Genomic DNA, 27,041 nt, shown 5'->3' with positions numbered 1-27,041 from the left:
ACGGCCACGTGACCAGTTGCACAAAACACCTCGTCGCATTTTTTATGCCCCCTCCCCCTTCCCTAACGCTGCCGTGCGGAGCGGCGGTTTCCACGCAGCGCTTATGAGCCCGGTCGCCTGAGTTTGACCCGGCACCGTGGCCAACATCGGTGGCGAGTGATATCTCAACCGATCAACGCCCCCCCTCCCCGCCCTTCACCAGCCCGCGCTGCCCGGTGCCAAGCAATGCCCATGACCCACGCGGTGCGCAGAGGCCTTCGGCCAGCAGTCGGTGGGGGTGATTAAAGGATAAAGCTGTGCGTTCATTTTAATTGCACGGATTTAAATCAGAAACTGAGGGAAACCTATGCTGTTTTATGCAATGTGTACTATGTTGAACTTGTTTCGCAGCGTACGTAGCTAACCGTGCTAATTGAATGTGCAACAAACTAAACACAAAAAACAGCTGTAACAAAATGAGTTTTAAAATGTATGACCCAATAATTATGATACAATAATGACGACTTGAGCTTTTTTTGTTTTCAAGCTGTGGACTGGCTTAATTAAATGTGACTCTTTGAGCAATGTCTAAAAAAATGCTTTGGTCTGCAGCTCCTTCAGCTCTTGGAGAACCGTTGCCCTATCTTCGCTGCGAGAGTGTCACCCGTTGAACGTCCAAAGCTGCACTTTCCGCTTGGCCTGCCTGCTGCGTCGCTCTGCTGTCATCTGGCTCGCGCAGCGTCCCAGCTGTTTAGCACCCCCCTTTTTTTTCCGCTGACCTTCTTGCCGAGAACGGACGGCCTCGCGTTCCGGAGGGATTTCCGCGCGTGGCCCCACGCGATCCTCGGCGGATCGCGTTAGCCGCGGCCGTTCTGAAGCGTCCGAACGTTTGGCGAGCCTCTCTCGCGTGCGTTCGGGCACATTTCTCTGCGGCGAATCGGCAGGAGGTAAACCGACGGGCAAGGCACCGACAGAACCAAGTCGGGCTCCCCCGAAGCGTGACCTGGCTGGCCTGCGGAGTACAAATAATGCTCCTGTAGGCATCGGTTGAGCCATCTGGGCCATGCGCTCAGCCGCCCTCCTGGTTCTCTGTCTGCTGATGGCTAAGTGGGACGCGCCTTGGGCTGAGCAGTGCCTTCTGGGCGAGAGAGGCAACGGGCCGGACGAGACGGATCGCCGCCCCGTCGCGCACGAGTCCGTCCTCGTGCGCGCGCCACGCTTCCACGACTCCGGTGCGAGCGCCCGCCTGCACGTGCGTGCGTTCGGCCGCGAGATGACGCTTCGTTTGCGCCGTGAGACGGCCTTCCTGGCGCCGAACTTCCGCGTGGAGACGGCTCCTCCTCGACCCGGCGATCGGCCCCGGCTGCGGCTCCAAGGCGCGGAGCGCTGGCTGAGAAAGTGCTTCTACTCCGGCGCGGTGGTGGTGGCGACGCAGCCCGGGAACGGGAGCTACTTTTCGTCGCCATCGCCTGAAGCGCGTGACGCGTCCTCGCGGAAGGATTATCTCTCGTTGGCAAGGGATTACGTTTCTCGTTGGTTCGACTACCTCTTGCCCGGCTCGCCATCCACCGACTCCGCTTCGTCCGGTGAACGGGACCGCTTTGCTCCGCCACCGCCGCCACCGCCGCCGCCGTCTTCTTCTGCCTCGCTCAGCCTGTGCGGAGGGATGCTGGGCGCGTTCCGCGTCGGAGACGAGGATTTCACCATCAAGCCGCGGTACCGCCTCGCCGGCAGGAGGACGCGGCGACGGCGGAGCGACGCGGCGTGGCCGGCCGCCAGCCGCGCCGAACGCGAGCACGTGGTGACGCGCGTCGTCGGCGTCGCCGCGGGGAAGCCGACCGCCGGCCGTCGCGCGCGACGCTCGGCGCCCGGCCGGAACGACCCAAGGGACGACGGCGGCGACGGGGAGGGCGTGGACTGGGCCGAGGTGCGCACGCGCCGCCTGGACGCGCTGCTCGTGTGCGACGCGGGGGTGGCGCGAGCGCACCGCGGCGACGCGCACGCGCACGAGGTGGCGCACTACGCGCTGGCGCTGGCGCACGCGGCCCGCGCGCTCCTGGCCCACGCCACCACCCGCCAGCGCGTGCACCTCGCCGTCTCGCGCGTCGTGGTGTTGGAGGAGGGTGACGAGCTCGGCGGGGAGGCGGCGGTGCCGCCGCGGAGTCACGGGGGGTCGTCGTCCCCGCGGCCCAAGGAAGCCGAAGGAGGCCGTTTTGAAGTCACCGCAGGTCGCGGGAAGGAAGCCGCGGGTCACTGGGAGGACGCGAGAGCTCGTGAGGAAGTCATTAAAAGTCAAGTGGCGGACGATGGCTTGCCAAGAGGTGGCAAGGTTGCTCCTGCGAGACCCGGTCTTACGATGGACCGTGGAATGACCGTGAAGGGAAAAACCTCGGGCGATCTTGCCATGGACAGAAAGTTGCTGACTGGTGGCACCCTGAGCGACCACAAGAAACCTCGAGTGGTCAATGCAGGTGCTGGAGACAGCAGCCAACGGGGAGTTGAGCACGTGGCAGAGAGTGATAGGTTGCCAAGTGCCAGTTTGGGTGGCGATCCATCTGATGGATACGCTAAGGCGAGCAGTGAGCAGGACGGAAAGGTCCATTCCAGGGGTATAAGTTTGGCAGATGGTGCGACTGTGCCCGGTGAAAGGGGCTCACTGCACAGGAATGGCCCACACACAGACGGAAGCTCAGAGACAACTTGGAGCTCACGTGGCACAGGATATTTTGAGGACTCGCCCACAAATGGACGGCTGTTCAATGGCAAAGCAGCAATGGGGGGGAACTCGTCTCCAGACGTTCAGGCGTGGCTACATTACAAGCACTCGCAACGGACTCCAGCCACCGCGAGGGCGAACTTGGAAGGAGGCGGCGTGCGGGACAGAAATGCGTCGAGTGAGAGCGAATCTCCCAGGGACGGGGGACAACCAGTGGCAGCCACGAGAGACAACTCTACAGCGGGGAGTAAAGGGGCGAACAAATATTTAGCGAACGGTAATTGGCGCGGTGCATCTCCAACGGTGGTAAAATTGGCAAAGCGTAATGAAACTGGCGGCATGTCAATGGGGAGTTTTAAAACTGAGGGCAACTTTGCAATCAAGGGTAAGTCATCAATCGATGGTAAATCATCATTAGATGGCATCTCAGATGGTAATCCATCAACAGATGGTAAATCATCACTGGAAAGTAAATCCAATCGTAAATCATCAATGGATGGTAAATTAGATGGTTTATCTTCAATAGATGGTAAATTGCTATTGCTTAGTAAATCCGAAGATAAATCAATGGACAAAAAAACCTATGGCCAACCATCAGTGAATAGTAGCGTGTCAGTTCACAGTAAACCTTCGTCGAATTGCGAAGCAAACGGTACCTCTGCAGCAGGCAGCAAATCGGATGATTTGTCCTCCGTACTGATAGCTGGGAAATTGTTAATTCACGAGCAATCAAATGCAAAGTCAGTAGATAGCAAATCTGCAATGGGTAGCAAATTTGATTGTAAATCTGATAGTAAATCGCAGGCAAAGGGACATTTGGAAGACACACAACAAAAAGATGGAACATTTGGTAGCACATCACCACTGCATGGTAAATCAGATGTTAAATCCCAAAAAGAGGGTGATCTATGGGTTAAAACGGACCAGGAACTGCCAAAAGATGGAAATTTACATGGACAACTGCCATTCGGTGACAAACCTTACAATAAATCACAACTGGGCGATAACTCCGAAGGTAAACCTATTGCCGATTTGTCACCGGATGGTAAGAGTGAAGGTGAACCAGGTTGTTTGTCACTGTTGGGCAAGACATTCAATTGTGAGTTGCGAGCGGGCGCCAAATCGGACGCTGGGCCGCGTCCCGACAGTGAAGCAGGCGGCAAATCAGACAGTGAATCAAGCACAAAACTCTCGGCTTTGCTCAAAGCAGATGGTAAATTTGACAATAAATCAACTGCCACGTCAGACGGAAAGCCACAGCCTTTGTTTAAATTTGCCGGCAAAACAGATGGTAAAGCAGATGGAAAGTTGGAGAGTAAACCACCACCTGTTGGTAAATCGGATGGTAAAACCAATGGCAGACTGTCAGCTAATTGTAAAGTAGATGGGAATTCAGAGTGCAGATCGGACAGTAAAATTCCACCTTCAATTGTACCGGATAAGCAAGTGCATGGTCAAGCAGAGAGTAAACCTCCACCTAAGGGTGAACCAGGTGTTAAAACCGGCGGTAAGGTAATAAATAAGTGGCCACTGTTTGGTACGTTTGAGGGTAAATCTGATCGTAAATTGAATGAAAATTCAGAGGGTAAAATAGACGCTGAATTTGATAGGGTACCAATCATTAAATCTTACAACAAATCTGAAAACAGTAAATCTGTTCATAAATTAGACAGCAAATCAGATGGTAAATCTGATGATAATTCAGGCAGTAAATTAGATGACAAATCAGCTGGAAAATCCGAGAGTAAAGCGGAAGGTAAAGTAGCCGCTAAATCAGACATTAAACTTGAAGGCAAATCACAGACTAAAGCAAATGATAATGTCAACAGTAGACCACTTCTTGATATATCAGTCGGTAAAGCAGAGCGTAAATTAAACAGTACACTCACGCCTTTTGGTTCGTCTGCCGGTAAAGTGCACAACAACTCGGGAAGCGCTAAATCCGATGAGAGCAAAGCGGTCGATAAATCGGGCAGTACAGTTGCCTCCAAGTCAGACCACAAACCGCACGGTAAACCGGGAGGTCAATCGGATGGCAACGCTCCTGCTGATAAATCTGCCGGCAGAACCGAGCGCAGAGTGACGAGCACAGCGACTCCGTCCGTCAAATCGGACCGTAAATCCGAATCGCATGACAAACCGCACGACAAACCGCACGGCGAGCCCGGCGGCAAATCTGGCGACGGAAAATCTGGCGACGTAAAACCGGGCGAGAAGCACGATGGGGCCAACAGCACGTCCCCCCATGCCGGCAGGGGCCGGAGCGAGCCGGCGGCCAACGACACGAGGGGCCGCGTGGCCCCCGCGCCGCTGGTGGCGGCCCCTGCGGTGCCCGCATCACGCGGCGACGCCGCCGCCACGCTCAGGAGCTTCTGCGCGTGGCAGAGGCGCGAGATGCGAGGCGGCGCCGGTCCCGCGCACCATGTGGCCGTGCTGCTCACGCGACAGGTACGCGTGCCATAGTGCAACGAGTTTCTATTGACAGGTACACGTGCCGTGGCACGATGAGTTTCTATTGACAGGTACGCGTGCCGTGGCACGATGAGTTTCTACCGACAGGTACATGTGTCGTGGTGCAGCGAGTTTTTATTGACAGGTACACGTGCCGTGGCACGATGAGTTTCTACCGACAGGTACATGTGTCGTGGTGCAGCGAGTTTCTATTGACAGGTACGCGTGCCGTGGCACGATGAGTTTCTACCGACAGGTACACGTGTCGTGGTGCAACGAGTTTCTATTGACAGGTACCCGTGCCGTGGTGCAACGAGTTTCTATTGACAGGTACACGTGCCGTGGCACGATGAGTTTCTGTTGACAGGTACACGTGTCGTGGTGCAACGAGTTTCTATTGACAGGTACCCGTGCCGTGGGGCAACGAGTTTCTTTTGACGGCAAACGCGCGACGCGACATTCTCGTAAAGCGTTCAGTTGTGTTCCGGGAAAATCACAAGTGCCGGTTAAGGCAGGGCACGTGGGTAATGCATTTGAGAATTCGACTGGTGTTGTCGGTGCTGGGGCCAGAGTGGAGAATTTTATCTTTTATGATTCCTCGTAAGTCTGGCAAGGCTACGGTGGGAGTACGATCTTAAGTGTCAGAAAACGGATCGTAAGTCAAAAGTAAATGTTGGTATCGTAGTGTTGTCGTAATCCTTACTCTTGTAAGAGAGCTGTTGCTCTTACAAGAGAAGTGATTGCGTCATCACTCTCTCATTTTAAACCGAACTTACAATATTGCCGTGATGTCCTTTGACTCCAGGTCTGGCCAACGCCAGTCACTAGGACCTTCATCGGCGGTGTCTCTACTCCGGTTGAAATTCTGGTTTGTCCGGGGCTAGAACTCTCGTTTGCAGAACACTTGGAAACAACGGTCGTGTGTTTGATCCTCAGCTCAAGTCTGTTTGCAATACCTGTCGAAAGCAACGTTCGTTTGACAAAAGTGTTCACTTTCACTGTGAGCAGTGACCGAGACGGAGAGCGAAGGTCGTCGATAAATTCAGTGGGCGTCGGACAACACCTGGCAGATGGACATGAGACATGCAGACACGATGGACAGACACGTGATGGGCATGTGACACGATGGACTGACACGTGACACGGTGAACCGACACGTGATGGAAATGTGACACAATGAACAAACACGTGACACGGTGTACTGACACGTGATGGACACGTGACACGTTGGACGGACATGTGATGGTGCAGACACGTGATGGACAGGTGTAGAGCAGACATCGATGATCAGCTAAGAACCAATGAGACCAGGCGTGGGGATGGCTTTCATCCAGCAGTGGATTGTCCCAAAAAAAAAGGCTCTGTATGTATACGTCACTCACAATCTCACAATCCCTCCGGCCAAGTCATCTCACGAGTCGGTTCAAAGCTTGAGCACATCTTATTTATTTTTTTACGCCAGGCACTCTTGCGTCGTTCGTTCTTGCTGGGGAGGGCCTCGGCAGTTGCGAACTCGAGTGCCACACGACGTCGACACCTCTCACCCCCCCCCTCACCCCACCGCGTGTGCCGCTACGCAGGAGCTGTGCGGAGCGCACAGCTGCCACACGCTGGGCATGGCGGACGTGGGCACCGTGTGCGACCCCCAGCGGAGCTGTGCAGTCATCCGGGACCACGGCATGACGGCCGCCTACACAATGGCGCACGAGATCGGTGCGTGTCCGCTCGCGCTGAACGTGTTGTGTGTGTGCCTGCGGGTGTGTGTCTTGAACTTCTTTGCCACCGTACGTAGGCAACCGTGTTAATCGGCGGTGCGGGGAAGGACAACAAAACGAATTGAGACAAAGCTCTCCCGTATAGCCTTAACATATTGATGGGACAAGTGCTGTTAGTGAGCAGCACCTATGAAGGTCGGCACGGAATATACGAGGTGGTGGGTGGCCGGCACCAACGCCAGCCCAGCCGCCTTTGTCTCCCCCAGGGTGCGATGTTTACACGTCGCACACCAGGTACTCATTTGAGGCCGAGTCGCCCGACGGGAGGCGCAGGACAGAATCAGAGAATCGTCACCGGCGTTGGTGGCCGTGAGCGGGAATCGAACTCGGGTCGCTGCGTTCCTGCGAGCAGCGCGCTAACCGCAGCGCCACCGCTCACCCGCACCACACCGCGCACACACACGGGGTCCCAGAGACGCCCTGGAGCGTTCCCACGCGCCGGTGAAGGTTCCACAGCCGGTGAAGGTTCCACAGCCGGTGAAGGTTCCACAGCCGTGAAGGTTCCACAGCCGGTGAAGGTTCCACAGCCGTGAAGGCTCCACAGCCGGTGAAGGTTCCACAGCCGGTGAAGGTTCCACAGCCGGTGAAGGTTCCACAGCTGGTAAAGGTTCCACAGCTGGTGAAGGTTCCACAGCCGGTGAAGGTTCCACAGCCGGTGAAGGCTCCACAGCCGGTGAAGGTTCCACAGCCGTGAAGGTTCCACAGCCAGTGAAGGTTCCACAGCCGGTGAAGGTTCCACAGCCGGTGAAGGTTCCACAGCCGGTGAAGGTTCCACAGCCGGTGAAGGTTCCACAGCCAGTGAAGGTTCCACAGCCGGTGAAGGTTCCACTGCTGGTGAAGGTTCCACAGCCGGTGAAGGTTCCACAGCTGGTGAAGGTTCCACAGCCGTGAAGGTTCCACAGCCAGTGAAGGTTCCACAGCCGGTGAAGGTTCCACAGCCGGTGAAGGTTCCACAGCCGTGAAGGTTCCACAGCCGTGAAGGCTCCACAGCCGGTGAAGGTTCCACAGCCGGTGAAGGTTCCACAGCCGGTGAAGGTTCCACAGCCGGTGAAGGTTCCACAGCCGGTGAAGGTTCCATAGCCGGTGAAGGTTCCACAGCTGGTGAAGGTTCCACAGCCGGTGAAGGTTCCACAGCCGGTGAAGGTTCCACAGCTGGTGAAGGTTCCACAGCCGGTGAAGGTTCCACAGCCGTCAAGTTTCCACAGCCGTGAAGGTTCCACAGCCGTCATCGCGTAGCCCACATCCGCTCGGTGGACGACCGGTCCCCTTCCTGTGCGCCGCCTCCTCCTCCGCCCGCCCAGGGCTCTGGAATTCACCCCCCCACCCCCCCACCCCCCCCCAGATATTCGGTCCGCACGGAGCAGTCCCTCGGCTTATTCTATTCCCGCCTTGAGACGCCATCTGTTCTTAAAGACCTTGTAGAATTCCTATTCATTATATATATCTCGACCGATTTGTTTTTTGTTCGGTGGGGTGTTCTTATCACGAGCCTCCGTGCTTTTATTAGGTTTTTAATGGGGATTATTTTTTTCGTTTATAAAACGTATTTGTGTTTTTAGCTCTGTGCAGCGCTTGAACGGTGCTTTACGGGTGTGGATTGTTATTATGATCACACACACACTTGCGTGCACTGGAATATTTTATTCGGCTGGGTAGAGGAAACCAATATAGGCCAACTTTTACATTAAAATACAGCGGGGAGAAAAGTGCATCTCATAATCCAGAGAAATGGATTATTAGGATGACATTCATCTTCAGAGCAAAGAGCCAGAGGGAAACAGAGGCCCACTGACTTTTCGCTTGGAGATCACACTACACACTGTGGGTCCTCGAGAAAACTGGGACATTTTAAGAACGTTCATAAATGATCATTTGGGAATTAATATAAAAGTACAAAGTTTCTGTTGGTGGCATCGAGCATTGAATAAAAATGTAAGAAGTCAAAAATATTCACATACATTAAGATTAAATTAAATAAGGCTCTACGGACAGTACAAATGCAATAGAACAAACCAAGATTTGTTTTTATTACTTCCAGCATCAAATCGTAACCTCATATTGCAACGTTCGATCTCGTGGTGACGAGCCACTCCTCACCCGACGATGACCGCTGCTGCTGCTCACTGCGTGTGCCCAGGGCACATCCTGGGCCTCCCGCATGACGAGTCGAAGGCCTGCAGTGAGATCCTCAAGGGGACAAACCACGCACAGCCGCCTCACCAGGACACCAGGTGAGCTCTAAACAGGCCTCCCCAGGGTACCAGGTGAGCTCTAAACAGGCATCACCAGGGCACCAGGTGAGCTTTAAACAAGCATCACCAGGACACCAGGTGAACTTTAAACAGGTCTCACCAGGACACCAGGTGAGCTCTAAACAGGCATCACCAGGGCACCAGGTAAGCTCTAAACAGGTCTCACCAGGACACCAGGTGAGCTCTAAACAGGCATCACCAGGGCACCAGGTGAGCTCTAAACAGGCATCACCAGGACACCAGGTGAGCTCTAAACAGGTCTCACCAGGACACCAGGTGAGCTCTAAACAGGCCTCACCAGGGCACCAGGTAAGCTCTAAACAGGTATCACCAGGACACCAGGTGAGCTCTAAACAGGTCTCACCAGGACACCAGGTGAGCTCTAAACAGGCATCACCAGGACACCAGGTGAGCTCTAAACAGGTCTCACCAGGGCACCAGGTGAGCTCTAAACATGTCTCACCAGGGCACCAGGTGAGCTCTAAACAGGCATCACCAGGACACCAGGTGAGCTCTAAACAGGTCTCACCAGGCCATCAGCAATCTTTTGCTTCTTGCGTTTGCTATCAAAGCTGTCCATCCAAGTCTCTCAACTACTTCATCCTGTTCAATCGGCCTTCCCACTCATTGTAAGGGACTCTCCTCAACAACGTGGATGGATGGCTGTCTGCTGGGCAGCTCTGCAGTCGCGTGGAGTAGTAGTAGTAGTAGGGGTGGCACACAAACCGGGATGGTGCCGAGACACTCAAAGCCACAAAGCAGTCTGTTGAGCCTGGTCCAAGAGAGTCTGGATCTCTGGTGCCCATGCCCACGTGTGACTGATGGGTAGAGGATGGTGAAACGCAGACAACGGCAATGATTCGCACAATTCCTTGGCAAGCCCTGCACCATTCCATATGAGCCTTCTGGACCAATGTTTTTTTCTAGCAGCACTAGTTTAAGCGGGCAAACTCCAGACCACTGTTGACACTTCCAAGCGTTAGGAGCAGAAAGACTTTGTGAGCCCTGCGGGGATTCGCACACGCAGCTCGCGCAGCTGCGTAACGACAGCCACCGGGGATCGGGATTAGGCGCCGGGTGTGGTGCTTTGACGCTGCTGGCAGGGGGACAATGGCGCGTGGCAGGTCCCAGACGTCGGGCCGGCCACACGTTGGGCTGCAGTGTCCATAAAGGTCACCGTCGTAACTCCTTAGTTTACCGGAGACTAATAAAACGCGCCCAGGGGCGCAACTATTCGGTATGTGGCAGCGTTTTGTGACACAAAGGGGCCCGGTTGGCCACAAGGGGCCCCCGAATCAACAGATAAACGAGTAAAATATGTCAAGATAATGTATCCAAAAAATATTCATAAAGATGTTTTCTTGAAGTCTATCAGGGACCAAGCCCGATTAACGCATCATATCAATAGAAAAGCATGAAATTGCGTGATCCCACCCCCTTTGAGGAAATCCTAGATCAATGGGGCCGGCATGAAAGCAACACGCACGATAACTTCCTTGTGAGCATTGCCCCTTTCAATATTTTTATTAATACTGTCACTGGGAGACTGTCTTCCTCTAAACCCAATACACGGTGCAACTAACATAATTACAGCCTACGTATTATTGTGTACGTGTTAATAACATCCGCAGCTATTTCAGTAAAAGTGAGTTCGGAGAAACGAGGGGTGTCCACAGTCTTATCTTGCCTAGCCCGCCCATTGAAATAGGTAAGTTGTGTCCCTGGTGACGGGTGTAATCCTTAACTTAACTGGAGACTAATAAAAACGCCCCCACGGGCATGTGCGTTCTTCCTGCTTCATCGAGAAAAACTCATGGTTTTGAAAATAAAACAAATTATTATTATTGAGCTCTGGCTCCGCGCCTCCCGGGTTTTCGGTCGAACGTTGCGTCCGTTTCGCGACGCGTGGCGCGTCATAAACCACGTCTGCTGTTTTTATTATTATTCATATTTTGGCGATACTCAGTTGGTAGCTTTTCGAAACCCGAGCTTCCCCCTTGCGAGAGACCGTTAGTCTCAACGAACTCTCAGAAGGCAATGAACAAATGAACGTGCTCGTTTGAGTTGAAAGTAAAAAAAAATCCACTCGGATTTTTTACTCCAGCTAAAGTGACAAACTCAGGGGAGATTTAAGTAAAGGCGATTAACGCATCTGGCCATTCGTTCCTCCCGCTCAGGCTGTCGCCGTTCCTCTACACCGTCGAGTAAACAAGACCGGCCAGCCATTGGCTCGAAAAGGGTTTATTGGTACGACCCAAGGTGGTAAAATACTGACCATGATTTTTTTAATAGAAGCATTGTCTCTAGATTATAAATATGCACGACAGCAAGGTCACTGTGGTAGGTTTTTATGAGATTCTATTAAAATTAACTTAAGGCTGCCTGCCACAGGAAGTTTAATTGGGAATTTAATTGTGGAAAACAAAATAATAACTTACGGTGATATTAAACATCTGCGGAATAGGAAAATAAATAGGTAGTGTGTACATAAAACAGACGGAATGCACGCTCAGCTTCTGCCCATGGTGGACCACTGCCCATGGTAAATACGAGGAGCATTTACCCCCTATAGTGGTCCCGACCAACCCCGTTAGCTCGTGGGGCGAAATGTGGGGGATCCAGGTCTGAACGTCGAGACCCCCGGTACCCCGCGCCGTGCCATCTGCGCGCCGAGCGTCCGCACGGCAGATGGAGCCCAATGTTTTATTCATACTCGGCCTCGTGCTCCAACCAAAACAGTCACTGAGTGGAAATTCACATGAGCTTTAATACTAATGTGCATTCCTAGAATAAAAGCACTTTACTTAGATCCCCACTCGTGATTAATTGCGGCTTACTACTTAGCGAAGAGATTAAAACACTCTTGCCTCAATTTATTATACGACATTTGATCCTAAAAAAAAGTTACGTGAAGTGACAGAGAAAGCGAGCAATGAAAGCAACGAGTGGCCGTGGTGAAAGGATAACTCTCCGGTAATCTTCCACGTCATCCCCATGAAGGGGAACTTACGCCGTGAACTTGCAAGCGTTTCACTCGCCATGTTAGGAGCTCTCGGCGTGGCTTCTCATAACCGCTCATTGACGGCACTCGTGCACGCACGCACACACACACGCACGCACACACGCACATACACACACGCACACACACCTGCACACACACGCACACACGCACGCACACACACGCACGCACACGCGCGTGCGACTTCGTCGCCGCTCAGCAGAAACGAACGGCGAGCGATCGACACCACTCGGTGTTTCATTCCCGAATAAATGTTTTTGTGATTTTCATAGGAACTGACCAACAGTGATGACGTAATACAGTATACTGGAATCATTTGCGGCCGTCTGGAACGCTCTTCCTTCCGATATTAGCAAGCTACTGGAGCGATGCACTTTTCATCCAGATTGAAAACTCATTTATTTTTAACTGCATTTTGTGTTTAGTTTGTTGACCTTCCCCTGCACCTCCGATAATCACAATTGGCTACGTATGGTGCGAAAGAAGTTCAACATACATACGAATGTAAATAACAAAATATATAAGCAGGCAATACATCTTAATAAATCTGTCCCACCACACGGCCTTATGGGACATCATTTCAGAAGCATTGATTCTTCACGAGCTACACTCTGGACCAGTTTCGATATACAAAGATCTGCCGTATAGCCTCAACAGGCTTATCGAGCAAGTGCTGTTAGCGAGCACCAATGAAGACCAACACGGCACACGAGGGGTGGGTGGCCATATTTGCACACCGCATCAGGTACTCATTTGAGGCTGAGTCGACCTAGGGGAGACCCATGACCGGTTCCAATAATGGTCTGTGTTCTTCACCATGAGCAGGTATCGATCACCGGTCGCCGGGTTCGCTCACCGCTACACTACCCCTCGATATACAGTTCAGTGCCTCACCAGCAGACTCAGGCTTGCTGGTCAACTGCCAATATGTCACAAAGCAGTAAGGCTTCATTGAGTATGCGTTGTCATCGTCATTCTCCTTTCCCTTCGTACGGCTGATGTAGAAGCGGAGCAACAACTACAATTTCACACTCGCGTGGTCAAGCCAGATAACCGCGTCAGGAGTAGCGGAGTGCATCGCTGCGATGTCTCATCCGTATTTGTGGATCAGACGTTGCGTCGTTACAGGTCATGAAGAGGTCCTTTGATTGAAAGCTTTCGTGACTGCAGTGATTCATATTCTTGGTTCTTTCAACGTGACTTTACCGAAAGAACCAAGAATATGAAGAGGTCTTTGTTGCCTTGCTCATCGGCCAGTGGTTACCGGTATTTTGTCTCAATCTCCCCCCCCCCCCCGTGCAAACCCTCCTGGTCCCCCAGCGGACGTCCTCGCGCTCACATCATGTCGGCGACGCTGGCGCACGTGGACCCAGCGCGACCCTGGTCTCCGTGCAGTGCGGCGCTGCTCGATGACATCTTCCACTCGGGGGGAGGTGGGCAGAGAGAGAGCGAGGAGATGTTGTGTGTGTGTGTGGAGGCGTCGATGTGTTGGGGGTGGTGTTGGGGAAGCATTCGCAGCCATAGCAGGTGGCAGTCCAGCCTTGGCAAGTGACTGGGTCGCACAAGTGGATGAGAGGCTTGATGATGAGAATCTGCCGTGTAACAAATCAAATTAACTCAAACCATCAGGCGCTTGTGTTGCGATCGGAACGTCGTGGGGTTTTTTGCTTTTATTTTAAATGTATTTGTAATTTTTATTTAATTTTAATTTTCTATCTACGTGACTTTACCGAAAGAACCAAGAATATCAACTCAAACCTCTCACTATCTACTCCATTGTGTTGCTTTCTCTACAGCTATCTCATGCACTCGCATTCTTCCTCTACCTTCCACTCTTTCACCACTCTGTTTCCCTCTACCAATGATGTGGACCTCCCTCCCTCTCATTACTACCTCTTTCTCTCTCTGTCACTCACCCATCTTCCCCCCCGCCGCCCCCCAATGCGTTAATCTTCATCCTTGTCTCTCTCTCTCTCTGCCCGCCCCCCGTCCGCTCTTCCCACAGCCGACTGCCTCCTCTCTGCCCCCGCGGCTCCGCCACTCTCGACGGGCCACCAGGCGGAGCCGACGCCCTTCACCCCCGGGGCGCGCTATCCCGCGAGCGTGCAGTGCCGCCTGGCGTTCGGCCCCGGCGCCCGCGTGTGCGCCCACACGGCTCCGTGCGCCAAGCTGTGGTGCGCGGTGCCGGGCGCCACGCTGGAGTCCGGCACCGGCGGCGCCCGGCACCGCGGCAAGGTGTGCGTGACGCGCCACCTTCCCTGGGCGCAGGGGACGGCGTGCGGGCACGGGCGGTGGTGCTCGCACGGTGTCTGCACTTCGGCGGAGCAGCGCGCCTCGGTGAGCGGGCGAGGGAGTGAGGGAGCGAGTGAGCGAGTGAGTGGGGACGCGGGTGAGTGAGAGTGTTCACCAGATTTTTGTTTGGCGAGCGATGCGCGTGGCGTTGTGAGGGACGTGAGGAATGTGGAGTTTTCCGCCACAGACTCAGAGCACCGCCAGTCGATTACGGACGCTCACACACGCTCGCCTGAGACAGTGAGAGACCCAGGCTGAACACGAAAGTGATCTAAGCGTATACCGTCTGTTCTCCTATAACGAGTGTTTTCATAAAGCGAATTGGATATAACGCTATGAATATTTTAGGGAACGCTTTTTTTTATAACGCGGATGTGAATGTAATATAACGCGATCGAGTGAACAGAACTACGTCACGCGAGTAGGAATAAGCGGTCGTACGGCTGCCTCGGCGTGGCATCGCACAGGGCGGGATGCTGCTGGATGCTTCTAGATGCCACCCACGTGTACAGCCTGCGTGCGCAGCTTACGTGTTATCGCGGAACGTGCATTCTCCTAAATCACACCGCGGTGTTCTTCAGGATTGCAAGGATTACTGCGTTACGGGAGAACAGACTGTGTGTGCTGCGTGCGTTGTGGACTGCGCGCCCTGTCCCCTGCCCAGGATGTGGACGGAGGCTGGGGCGGGTGGGGCCCGTGGGGTCCCTGCTCGCGCTCTTGCGGCGGCGGGGCCCAGGTGTCTCCGCGCGCGTGCGACTCCCCGGCTCCGCGTGGCCATGGCGCCTACTGCGGCGGCGCGCGTGTGCGCTATCGCTCGTGCCACGCTCGGGCCTGCCAGCTCGCCACAGGTGCCGGGGGCCACAGCCGCAAAACAATCTTTGACAGAATCCAATCGGCGAGATTGGCCACGCTTAAGTAACATCTTTGTCAACGTGACAAGCTCGTCGGGTGGTGGAGGGTTAATAACTTCAGGATTTTGGTGTTAAACTACCACTACGTGGTTAGTTTTTTTTTGTGTTCAGCACAGTTGGCTACATACAGTGTGAAAGAAGTAAAAAAATACTTCAGTGGGATTTACCTGGTAATATAAAAATAATAATTTAATTTGCATTTTTTAAGTGATTTGTTTTTTTTATACTTTTCACTCCTATCGTGTTTTTGTATTGTTGTACCTGGCCCCCTACTGGACATCTGCTAAAAAGAGCTTTATAGCTCATCGGATTCCTCCAGTATAAATATTCAGATTCTGACATACGTGGCCCAAATCCAAAATACAAATGCGGATCGTTTGCACCGGCTACAGACTGCCACCCACGTGTTAACGATAACACCACCGTCTCCCTCCTCCCTCCTCCTACCCCCCTCGCGAGCTCATCGTCGCACTCCCACGGTCTCCCACCACCCCCCCTGGCCAGGCCTGTCGTTCAGGGAGGAGCAGTGCGCGCAGCACAACAGCGCGAGTGCCAAGGGCGCGCCCGAACCGCCGGGCCCGCCGGGCGCGCGGGCATCGCGCCCCGTGCTCTGGGTGCCAAAGGTGTCGGGCGTGGCGCTGGCCGACCGCTGCAAGCTGCTCTGCCGTGCTAACGGCACCGCCTACTATTACATGTTTGCGCGCAGGGTGAGCACGCACGGATGCACGCTTCTACTACCACTCTCCTGGCTCCATCCCCCCCCCACCCCCGCTGAGCTTCGGCTCCCCGCACCTCCGATAAGCACGGTTGGCTACGTGCGATGCGGACGAAGTTCAAAACAAAGACAAAGATCCCCCGTGCGCTTTTAACAGACTGTTGGGGCAAGTGCTGTTAGTGAGCACCTAGAAAGAAGTTCAACTTATGTACATACATACGTCTCCTCTCACCTCCCTCACTCGAGCGATCGGCCTCTGAACCTCAGGCTTTGATAGTGAAATTTAAAAATCCTAAAGAGCAGCCTACTGTCACTTATAAAAAGACAGATTCCCCCCGTATAGCCTTCAAGAGCCCGGCACAGCAACAAAAGTTGAAATTTGCGTCACAACGGTTGTGTCATGCGCGGTGCGCTTTAAGGCAAGGTAGAGTGGTTGAAGGAGGCTATGTCACTATGCCACGTGTCTGTGGTTATTTGGGAAGAGTGGCTGGCTGATGGGCTCGTCTTCACGTCCCCGGCTCACTGTGCGAATTCGCCCAGCACTCTTCCCCTGCTCCCCCGTCTCCGGTCACAGAGCGAATGCCTGCAGCTGCAGGGCAGCTCCGTTCACGAGCCTTCCCCACGCAAGGCCGTTCCAAACACCTGCAGCAGCGGCAGCAGGAGCCGGCGAGCCAAATCCACCGCGCTCTGTGTTTTTTGGCTCTGAGGAATGTCAACTCTTTCCTAGCCCATACCACAACCTATTTGGCCCTCCCCCTCCATCCTGGACAACAAGCTGCTTGGCTCTGCCGTAGCTGAGCATGCGTGGCCCAGAAGCCCTGGCAAGCGAGCACTTGGCGAATGGGAAGAAGCCTCGCCTCCCCATTGAGCATCTCGAATTTCACGAGGTTAGCCACTGTGCGCGTGCTTAAAGCGACTCTGACTGGAAGCACTGAGCTCGTGGCTCGTGACTTCCCCGAGGTTTGCCCATGACGCAACAGCGCCTGCAGTAGTAGCAGTAGCAGCAGCAGCCATTCACCGCTGCCAGTGACTTCGCCGCGGTTAGGTGCACTCTGACACCACTCGGAGTGGCGAAAACTTGCTGGCACGAGGTTATGGAACAGACGCAGGTGTTATGGGTTAACTGGCCACAGATACAACTCCTGTCCTTCCTACTGTGACTAAATGTTTGTTACAACAGCAGCAGCTGTCATTGACCAGTAAGCGGCGGCAGTGATGTCACCAGGACGCCCACCACCGGTCACCTCGCTGGTATAACGGCGTGACGCTCTGCTTATTGGTGTGAACTTTGCCTGCTGTTCGTCCTTATATGGTAGCTGCCACCAGTAGCTCAGTGGCACCGTCCCCACAACTCCTTCCCACAGGTTGACCTTGACACCGCTGGTACCAGCCAGTGGCAAATCAACTCGGCTCCGAGTTCTCCGGACTGTATCACAGGGGCCTGTCTATACTGTGCCACGGCCGTGCATGGATAATGGACAATTTAGAAGCCAAACAACCGTGCGAGCAAGCCATATTTTTGGAAAGGTTTTTCTGCCAAGTACGTACGTACATGCGTACATTGAACTTCTTTCGCACCGTACGTAGCCAACCGTGCCAATCAAGCAAATGCATAGCGTCGCTTAGATTTTGGAACGTGCGGACGGACATCATAATGCTCACGACGCCTCCCGGCTGCGCCCGCGTTTTTGTTGTTGTTGTTGTTGCTCCCCCTCCCCAGGTGGTGGACGGCACGGCGTGCGGAGCGGAGCCGGGCGGCGGGGTGTGCGTGGAGGGGCAGTGCGTGCCCACGGGGTGTGATGGCACCCTGGGCTCGCGCGCCGCGCGGGACCGCTGCGGTGTGTGCCGCGGGGACGGCTCCTCGTGCACGCTCGTCAGCGGCGTCTTCACCCGGCCCAAGTGCGCGTCTCACTCGCGGCGTCACGCGCCCGTTGCTTGCCGAGCCGCGCTTATTCCGTACCATGCCATGCACGTCGAAGGCAAAGATCCCCCCCCCCCCGTACAGCCTTAACAGACTGTTGGGGTAAGTGGCTGTTAGCGAGCAACGCCTATGAAGGCCGGCGCGGCACACGAGAGGGTCGGGAGGCAAAACACCACGCCCGGCCGCCTTTGTCTCCCCAGTGGTCATGTTTTACACACTGCACCAGGTACTCATTTGAGACTGAGTCGACCTAGGAGATGCCCATGACTGGTTCAGATAATCGTTGGTGTTGGCCGTGAGCAGGAATAGAACTCGGGTCGCCCGGGTTTTTAGCGCAGCGTAGCGCTAACCGCTACCCTAGTGCTGCCCCACGCACATCGCTCACCGTACCACGTACATCGTTTACAAATCCATGCACGTGATAATGTCTCGCCTGTAGTCTTGTTCACTCCAATGACATTAATGTAACATTTTGACATGGGTGCTTTTCATCAATCAATCAATAAATTATTATGCATGTAATTAATTTTATGGGACATTAGTTTAAAAATATATCTTTGACAATAAATTGGCTTATTGCATGAGTCATGTTTGTAACATTGCGCAAAGCGTATAAATGTGTGCACCCAACCCTCATGTTCACACAAACACATAGCGATTGTCATGGGAATGAAGTTACATATTACCCTGAGCAGGTTATACCTGTGTGTCTCACCTAAAAAACCAACAAATTTTTATATAAATAAGTAATGATTCCAGTCATTATGGAGAATATAAATGACAAAACACATAAGCAGACAGCAGGTTTGTCTCTTTTGTATATCTGTGTCTTCACATAAACACAAATAATTTACGCAACTCTTTAGCCCCACGGCTCTCTAGGAGAGATTGATTCTGATTTAGCTTTAGCCAAGTTTCCAGTACAGTGCAGTCAACAATTATTGCCAAAAAAGTGATCGTATTAAATTACTCTTTAACGCAATGTATCCTGCTACAGTGAGGGAAAAAAGTATTTGATCCCCTGCTGATTTTGTATGTTTGCCCACTGTCAAAGAAATGATCAGTCTATAATTTTAATGGTAGGTTTATTTGAACAGTGAGAGACAGAATAACAACAACAAAATCCAGAAAAACGCATGTCAAAAATGTTATCAATTGATTTGCATTTTAATGAGGGAAATAAGTATTTGACCCCTCTGCAAAACATGACTTACTACTTGGTGGCAAAACCCTTGTTGGCAATCACAGAGGTCAGACGTTTCTTGTAGTTGGCCACCAGGTTTGCACACATCTCAGGAGGGATTTTATCCCATTCCTCTTTGCAGATCTTCTCCAAGTCATTAAGGTTTCGAGGCTGACGTTTGGCAACTCGAACCTTCAGCTCCCTCCACAGATTTTCTATGGGATTAAGGTCTGCAGACTGGCTAGGCCACTCCAGGACCTTAATGTGCTTCTTCTTGAGCCACTCCTTTGTTGCCTTGGCCGTGTGTTTTGGGTCATTGTCATGCTGGAATACCCATCCACGACCCATTTTCAATGCCCTGGCTGAGGGAAGGAGGTTCTCACCCAAGATTTGACGGTACATGGCCCCGTCCATCGTCCCTTTGATGCGGTGAAGTTGTCCTGTCCCCTTAGCAGAAAAACACCCCCAAGCATAATGTTTCCACCTCCATGTTTGACGGTGTGGATGGTGTTCTTGGGGTCATAGGCAGCATTCCTCTTCCTCCAAACACGGCAAGTTGAATTTCGATTGAAAGCTTTCGTGACTGCAAGGATTCATCTTCTTTGGTTCTTTCGGTAGTCACGTAGAATTAGAATGAAGCTCTGTCGTCCCGACAGGTCTGTACCTTTCACCTGAAGACGGCCGCTTGCATTGTGGCCGAAACGTCGTGAGAATTTTATTGTTATTTTATTATTTTATTCTCATTCTACGTGGTGACTTTACCGAAAGAACCAAAGAAGACGGCGAGTTGAGTTGATGCCAAAGAGCTCCATTTTGGTCTCATCTGACCACAACACTTTCACCCAGTTGTCCTCTGAATCATTCAGATGTTCATTGGCAAACTTCAGACGGACATGTATATGTGCTTTTTTGAGCAGGGGGACCTCGCGGGCGATGCAGGATTTCAGTCCTTCACGGCGTAGTGTGTTACCAATTGTTTTCTTGGTGACTATGGCCCCAGCTGCCTTGAGATCATTGACAAGATCCTCCTGTGTAGTTCTGGGCTGATTCCTCACCGTTCTCATGATCATTGCAACTCCACGAGGTGAGATCTTGCATGGAGCCCCAGGCCGAGGGAGATTGACAGTTCTTTTGTGTTTCTTCCATTTGCCAATAATCGCACCAACTGTTGTCACCTTCTCACCAAGCCCATTCCAGCCTTGTGTAGGTCTACAATCTTGTCCCTGACATCCTTGGAGAGCTCTTTGGTCTTGGCCATGGTGGAGAATTTGGAATCTGATTGATTGATGGCTTCTGTGGACAGGTGTCTTTTATACAGGTAACAAGCTGAGAATAGGAGCACTCCCTTTAAGAGTGTGCTCTTAATCTCAGCTCGTTACCTGTATAAAAGACACCTGGGAGCCAGAAATCTTTCTGATTGAGAGGGGGTCAAATACTTATTTCCCTCATTCAAATGCAAATCAATTTATAACATTTTTGACATGCGTTTTTCTGGATTTTTTTTGTTGTTCTGTCTCTCACTGTTCAAATAAACCTACCATTAAAATTATAGACTGATCATTTCTTTGTCAGTGGGCAACCGTACAAAATCAGCAGGGGATCAAATACTTTATTTCCCTCACTGTACACACAATGCAATGGGAGGCCCTGCAGCTACTGCTGAGAACATTTCTTCCCCTCTCAACCGATAGCGTAACCGGCCCGTGTGACTGATGACAAACTAACCTCACCGATTTTTACATTTTCAGGCGTTTCGGCTACAACCACGTGGTTACCATCCCGGCCGGTTCGGCGCGGATTCACGTGACGCAAATGTCGTCGCCTCCGTCGCCATCGGCACCCTCCACTCCGCCGTTGCTGCCGCCGTCATCGCCCCCCGACACCGCGTACCTGGCGGTGCGTGGGGCGGACGGACGCTACCTTCTAAACGGGCAGCTCGTCGTGACGCCGGGCAGCCGAGACATCCGCCTGCTGCCCGCTGCTGCTGCTGCCCAGCGGACGGACAGCGCGGGTCGGAGCAGACGGGGAGCGGCGGGTGCGGGCCCAGCAAGAGAGAGCGTGATGCTGTACAGCGGCGCGTTCTCCAATCCCGAGACGTTGAGGGCGCTGCTGCCGATTCCCGAGGCCCTGTCGCTGGAGGTACTCTGTGCGGGCAGCGGGGGCAAGAGCAAGCTGCCCCCCGTGTGGCTCAAATACTCGTACGCTGCGCGCAGGACTGGGCAGTCAGACACGGGCAGAGGGCAGCAGCAGAGAGTCAATAACCAGCAGGGAGAGAGTAAAGAGCGCGAGGAGAGAGGAGGCATGGTGCAGCAAGACGGAGGAAACCAGAAGGGGCAAGAAAGACACATTAAGGGGCAGCAGGCAAAACACCGAGTGCAGCAGGAAAAACATGATCAAAAGCAGCCGGGAGAAAATATCAAGAGGCAGAAGGGGAAGGGTAAGGGTCCGCATTCGCAGAGGCCGCAGGATAAAGTGGTGGCTCGGAGTTCCAAAAGTGGAGACCAACTTGACGGGCAACACAGGCCGGGCGTGCAACTCAAGCCCGTCGGTAGAGAGGCTCACGTTGACTCCAGATCGGAGGGGCGGCAGTTGAAAGGACATAAAAGTGCATCGCAGCAGGTCAAAGGTCGACAAGGGAACGGTAACTGGAAAACACATCCCACCAAAAGCCAGCATAAAGGGAGCGCGGTGTCCTCAAAAGGACAGCTGAATAAAGGGCAGCAAGGGAAAGGTCAAGGAGACGGCAGACAACATCTCAGCACAGGGGAGAGGAGCAAAGCATGATCACGATAATGAAAGTGTGAACGAAGTTGGTGTAGATGATGGTGAATATAAGTGAATGATGTAAAGATGATAACATCCATGATCCAGACGACAAGGTAACTCAGATGATGGTGGTGATGATGGTTGGCAGGATGATGAAGTTGACAATCACGAGGTGTGTGGTCGTGATGTCAACATTGACAGTGATTTACTGTGAAATTGTCAATGCGACTGCAATGTAGGCTTCATGTCAGAAACTGAAAAAAACAGTATCTTTTAATTGCTCATTTCACTGTGGATACATTTTGCACTGGGCATAAGGTTCCTTTTCTTCATAATAAAGGTTTTTGGGTTAGATCGCGTTTATTTATAAATGTGTCGTAACCCTCCACCACCCGACACAGCCAATCAGCAAAAAAAAAAGTGTCACGTTGACAAAAGACAAATAATTCACTACTTCAGCCCACCGGTGTGTTGAAGAGTTAATCCACATTTACAGTTTGAGTACGACGTTTCGCTGGTAAATACTTCCAGCATCATCGGGCAATTCTGGCGATCTAACCCAAAAACCTTTATTATGAATAATATTGGTCGCGAAAGCCTACGTGTTCCTTTTCTTATTTGGTTCAGTAACTTCCGCATGGCATCGCTCCAAAAATCTGTGATGTACTGTACAATGATCATTAAATATCATTTCATCATTAGACCTCCTTTGCCAGTACCAAAATGTAATAATAGGGTTTTTCCCCTTTTTTCTGGACAATGCATATTATCACAGATGTTTTTTGTTTGCATTTTGACTGCAGGTATTGTGGTTAATGCGGACATGAATCCTTGTAAAAAAAGGTTTCAGTTTTGTTGCCAGAAAAAAGGGGAAAAAACTATTATAATATTATTAAATATCCTTATTCCGGTGTTTCTTACAGAGGGCGTTTTTTCCCAGTATCGTATGTCATATCACATGTTTGAGAATTACCAATGAAAACATGTTGAGAATTGATAACTATCCTTGCATATCCAAATGAAACATAGCTATTCATACCTACATATCTTTGGGTATCCAGGTTTTCCTTGGAAAAGTTATTGTACTCAGGATCTCCCTGATTTAATAAAGTACTGTGTATCTAATTGAACCGACGTGCATTGTTGTCACTTTTCCATATATCTCACTTCCTTGTGGCATTCGGTAAACAGCTACTGCCGCTGACTTCAGAAGATCTGGGCTCCCACGTATGTATCTACGTTCAACTTCTTTCACACCGTACGTAGCCAACAGTCTTAATCGGAGGTGCGGAGAAAGTACAACAAGGCATGTGTTCAGTGGTCTTGAACCAGTGGTGGAAGTCCACGTTTATTTGACAGGGGTGGGTCCAGTGGTTTCTCAACCTCTTGTTTGATGGCCCCCTTTACTCAGTGTGACACGTTGCTAAGAAATCAGATTTCATCACCCACCCCCCCCCCCCCCCCCAAGAGATGAGGCATTTATTGACAACAAAAAAACTACAGCTTATTGTGTTGTCCTCTCCACCCGCACCTCCGATTGGCTACGTGCGTTGCGAAATAAATTCAACATACATACATATATCACTCATGGGGCCCAGAGGAGGAAAGGGTCCTATGTCACAGTTACTATCCCTTGGACTAGATGCCCATGCCCTGTGCATGACCACTCCCAATAAGTTTCGCCATAGAGGTTGGGCCCAGGTCAGGCTCGAAATCTGGCATGGACAGGACTAAATGAACCCGAATATGTTTGCGCTGGGTACAATGCTGCAGAGTGACGCCGAAAGCTCTTCCCGTGGACGAGTCTGGAAAGTGAGATTGAGTTCTCCTCTGAAAGAGAATCGTACAGTGCCTCCGGCTTGGACGACGAGGATGAAGGGGGCGATAGTGACGGCTTCAGCTGTCTGCAGCAGAGGCGGCAAGCTCAGAGGTAGAGAATTGACTTGAAAGTGTGACTTCAGGCGTTACCACTCACGCCTCCATTCTCTGGGTTGACTCGCTTAACTCGAACAGTGGCCGCAAGGAATGTAGGATCATTCGCGTCGTTTTTCAGTTCAATGTCAATGGAGTGAAGACATTTGTCAGAATTTGCCATTTCTATTTCGTATAGATCAGCCGGTGCCTTATTAGTACTGTACAATAATTTAGACTATTAAGATTGCGTTGGACAAAATGGCTTCTTTTGGTGATGATGAGAGCTCTAAACCATTTGTATCAAGTTAATGTGAAGAATCTCACTTTAGTTCACATCACTAAAATTAGTGCGGCATGGGGAAAAAAATTAGACAAACCAATCGGAAAAAATCAGTATGACGAGATTATGAGGTATTTATGTGCATCTCTAAACCTCTTTAATTATACACGCGTTCATGTCACGAGGTCGTGCTGTAGTCGTATCAGGTAAAGTTTGTTTAACCAGATGGGAACTCAATATGCCACCGATAGTCTCGTTCGCAAGAGTGACTGGGTGATCGGAGCCACTGCTCTACGCGTTGTGCAGTGACATGTGCCGTTGATTCTAGATTTGAAGCTTTGGTTCTATTCGGTAAAGTCACGTAGGTAAAAATAAAATAACAAAAACCAACGCTGTCCTCTGGAAAGTCCGGTCCCTTCACCTGATGAAGGCCACTTGTGTTGTGGCCGAAACGTCGTGATTTTTTTTTATTTTACTTTTACCTACGTGACTTTACCGAATAGAACCAAAGAATATGCCGTTGAATTATCCGGAATCGCGCGACGCATCTGTAAATGCGACTATTCAACCCAATGCATTTATTTGGTCCATACATGGAAGAAGAGTCACTTGCAAATTACCGCCAGGGAGCTATGCAAATTAAATGGGAGTTGTTTCGACATTGAAGCTCAACTCACTGTGGCGGTGAAACACAGTACGACGCGGTTCCCTGTTTACCAGTTACCCCTGAACAACCGTAACGTCCACCGTGCATCCCCCGTCTATACAACGTGGCTCCATTGCCATGTTGCATAAACGATTACAAAAGAGGTTGGGTGAACGTTGCACGTTTACTGGGGACACTGCCCGAATGCTTGCAGCATTTCGGAGTCAGTAAAAGAACCTCTTCGTCAATCTCAAAGGGTTGAGGATCGCTTTCTAAATGAGTATGTATTCTCTTCAATCTATAGCATCAATCTATTAAGATATATTTCTAATGACTTTATTTTCCAGTTCATGGCGATCATTTTAATTCAATAATGACTGTTGTGATTACAATACAATACTACAATAGGTTCTACACTAAGATGGTGCGGTGTAATTACCACAACAACAAATATCGTACCTAAATTTTTATTTAAAGCTTTCGTGACTGCAGGGATTCATATTCTTGGTTCTTTCGGTAAAGTCACGTAGAAGGGAAACAATAAAATAATAAAAATATAAAACAATAAAATTCTCACGACGTTTCGACTGCAACACAAGCAATCATCAGGTGTGAAAACCACAGCAAGAAATTTTGAAAAAAGTGGCGGTTTTTTAACGTTAGCACCACGGAGAGCGATTTGGCAGTTATTCAGAAGGACTAGTCCATCTATGTTCAGGAAAGAGGAGGGGGGAGACGAAAAATAATGGATACGGTCTGAAAGCCACCGTAAGCGTGAACAATCAATTAAGACCCGAAATGGTTTATCAAATCCTTCCAATGATTGCTAAGCCAGAATCAATCTTCTCGGTTGAAATTGTCTCTGTGTTTGTATATGTGGATAGCTTCATGAACGAATCTCTCATGGTAGCCAGATGGCTTGCAAATAACCTCTGTCTTGGAGAAGTCAATGTCATGTGAGCCTACTGAATTATAACAGTGATCTGCCACGGCCGAGGTGTTGGTCCTACCGTGTTTCAGGTCTGCTTTGTGTTCACGAATGCGGTCCGAGACATGTCGTTTGGTTTCTCCAATGTAACTGCTACCACAGAGGCAACTTAGTTTGTAGACGCCAGGATACTGTATGTCCGGAATCACATCTTTTACAGACGGAACCAGATTACGGATTTTATGTAATGTGTTGAATCGGACCTGGATCTTGTGTTTATTCAAGATTTTGGAGATTTTTTTGTGATCCCCACAATGTAGGGTAAAGTGATGGTTTTGAAAGGCTCCTCAAGAGGGTCTTTCTTCATGGTTGGAGTGATAGCTTATGGTTATTCCGACTACACAATCCGCAAAGCTATCACTCCAACCATGAAGAAGGACCCTCTTGAGGAGCCTTTCAAAACCATCACTTTACCCTACATTGCGGGGATCACAAAAAATATCTCCAAAATGTTTTCTTGTTCATGTTTTTGTTTGTTGCGGTTGCACACGATTCAAGAGCCGAATGGCTCACAGGGCTATACCAAATAAATGAACTATGGAACCTAATACTGTACTTCTACGTGACTTTACCGAAAGAACCAAGAATATAAATATCGTACCTGTTTGTTTGACTTCAGCAAAGCAAAGAGGAGGTCGTTGCCAATCACTAAAACAAGCCATGGTACATATCCTCTAATAATTAACCAAACAATGCATACAATACAGACGGCCTTGTGGCTTTTGGGATGTGTACACACATATTGGAAGGAGGTAGAATGTGTGCCATTTTAAAGTCACTTATATTCGAAACAATGTTTTATATAAACTATTATTTATTTTAACAGGTAAGGCCCACTGAGCTATACAGCTCTTTTTCAGGAGCTACCTGGCCACAAATGATAGCTCAGCGAAGTGGCTTATCGTGTGGAGTCAAAAGATCACGTAATTATTCTCATGTAAATCTAAACTAATAATCTTGGCGATGAAGCTGCTGCTGCGCTGGCAGTCGTGCACAAGCACAATTGACAAAACATCAACGCATTCGTCAATAATAGGTGTGTAGCCTTAATATTAAAAATAAGTGACGTTTTAGGCAATGGCCCTGCTTCATAGTGCAAAAAATGTCACCTACTAAGCATACTTGGTAGAGAAATTTTAAGAGACGGCTGTTATGTTTCTACTAATCTCACCATGTTGTATTCTGAGCAATAAAAGGAATCTGCTTTTGTAAATAATAAAATGTATTGTGCGT

The 27,041-nt window shown here is 51.0% G+C and overlaps 1 protein-coding gene across 2 annotated transcripts in view; it reads left to right on the top strand.

Annotated features, from left to right (window-relative positions):
* The window catches only part of LOC116951900 (uncharacterized), a 30,826-nt gene extending 7,716 nt beyond the window's left edge, over positions 1-23,110 (top strand). For both annotated transcript variants that reach the window (XM_032970751.2, XM_032970743.2), the window contains 9 exons: positions 592-5,143; positions 6,727-6,859; positions 9,059-9,152; positions 13,513-13,625; positions 14,198-14,529; positions 15,149-15,332; positions 15,900-16,102; positions 17,831-18,009; positions 20,963-23,110. In XM_032970751.2, coding sequence (XP_032826642.2) covers positions 1,043-5,143; positions 6,727-6,859; positions 9,059-9,152; positions 13,513-13,625; positions 14,198-14,529; positions 15,149-15,332; positions 15,900-16,102; positions 17,831-18,009; positions 20,963-21,998 — 6,375 coding nt within the window. In that variant the 5' untranslated portion in view covers positions 592-1,042 and the 3' untranslated portion in view covers positions 21,999-23,110. The remainder of the gene's footprint in view (positions 1-591; positions 5,144-6,726; positions 6,860-9,058; positions 9,153-13,512; positions 13,626-14,197; positions 14,530-15,148; positions 15,333-15,899; positions 16,103-17,830; positions 18,010-20,962) is intronic.
* The last annotated feature ends 3,931 nt before the right edge of the window (positions 23,111-27,041 follow it).

This window comes from Petromyzon marinus, chromosome 3 (assembly GCF_048934315.1).
Source record: "Petromyzon marinus isolate PM22_M1 ecotype Great Lakes invasive population chromosome 3, UKy_Petmar_22M1.pri1.0, whole genome shotgun sequence".
NCBI lineage: Eukaryota > Metazoa > Chordata > Hyperoartia > Petromyzontiformes > Petromyzontidae > Petromyzon > Petromyzon marinus.
The sequence above is the reverse complement of the archived record's forward strand: the minus strand, read 5'-3'. Positions and strand labels throughout refer to the sequence as shown.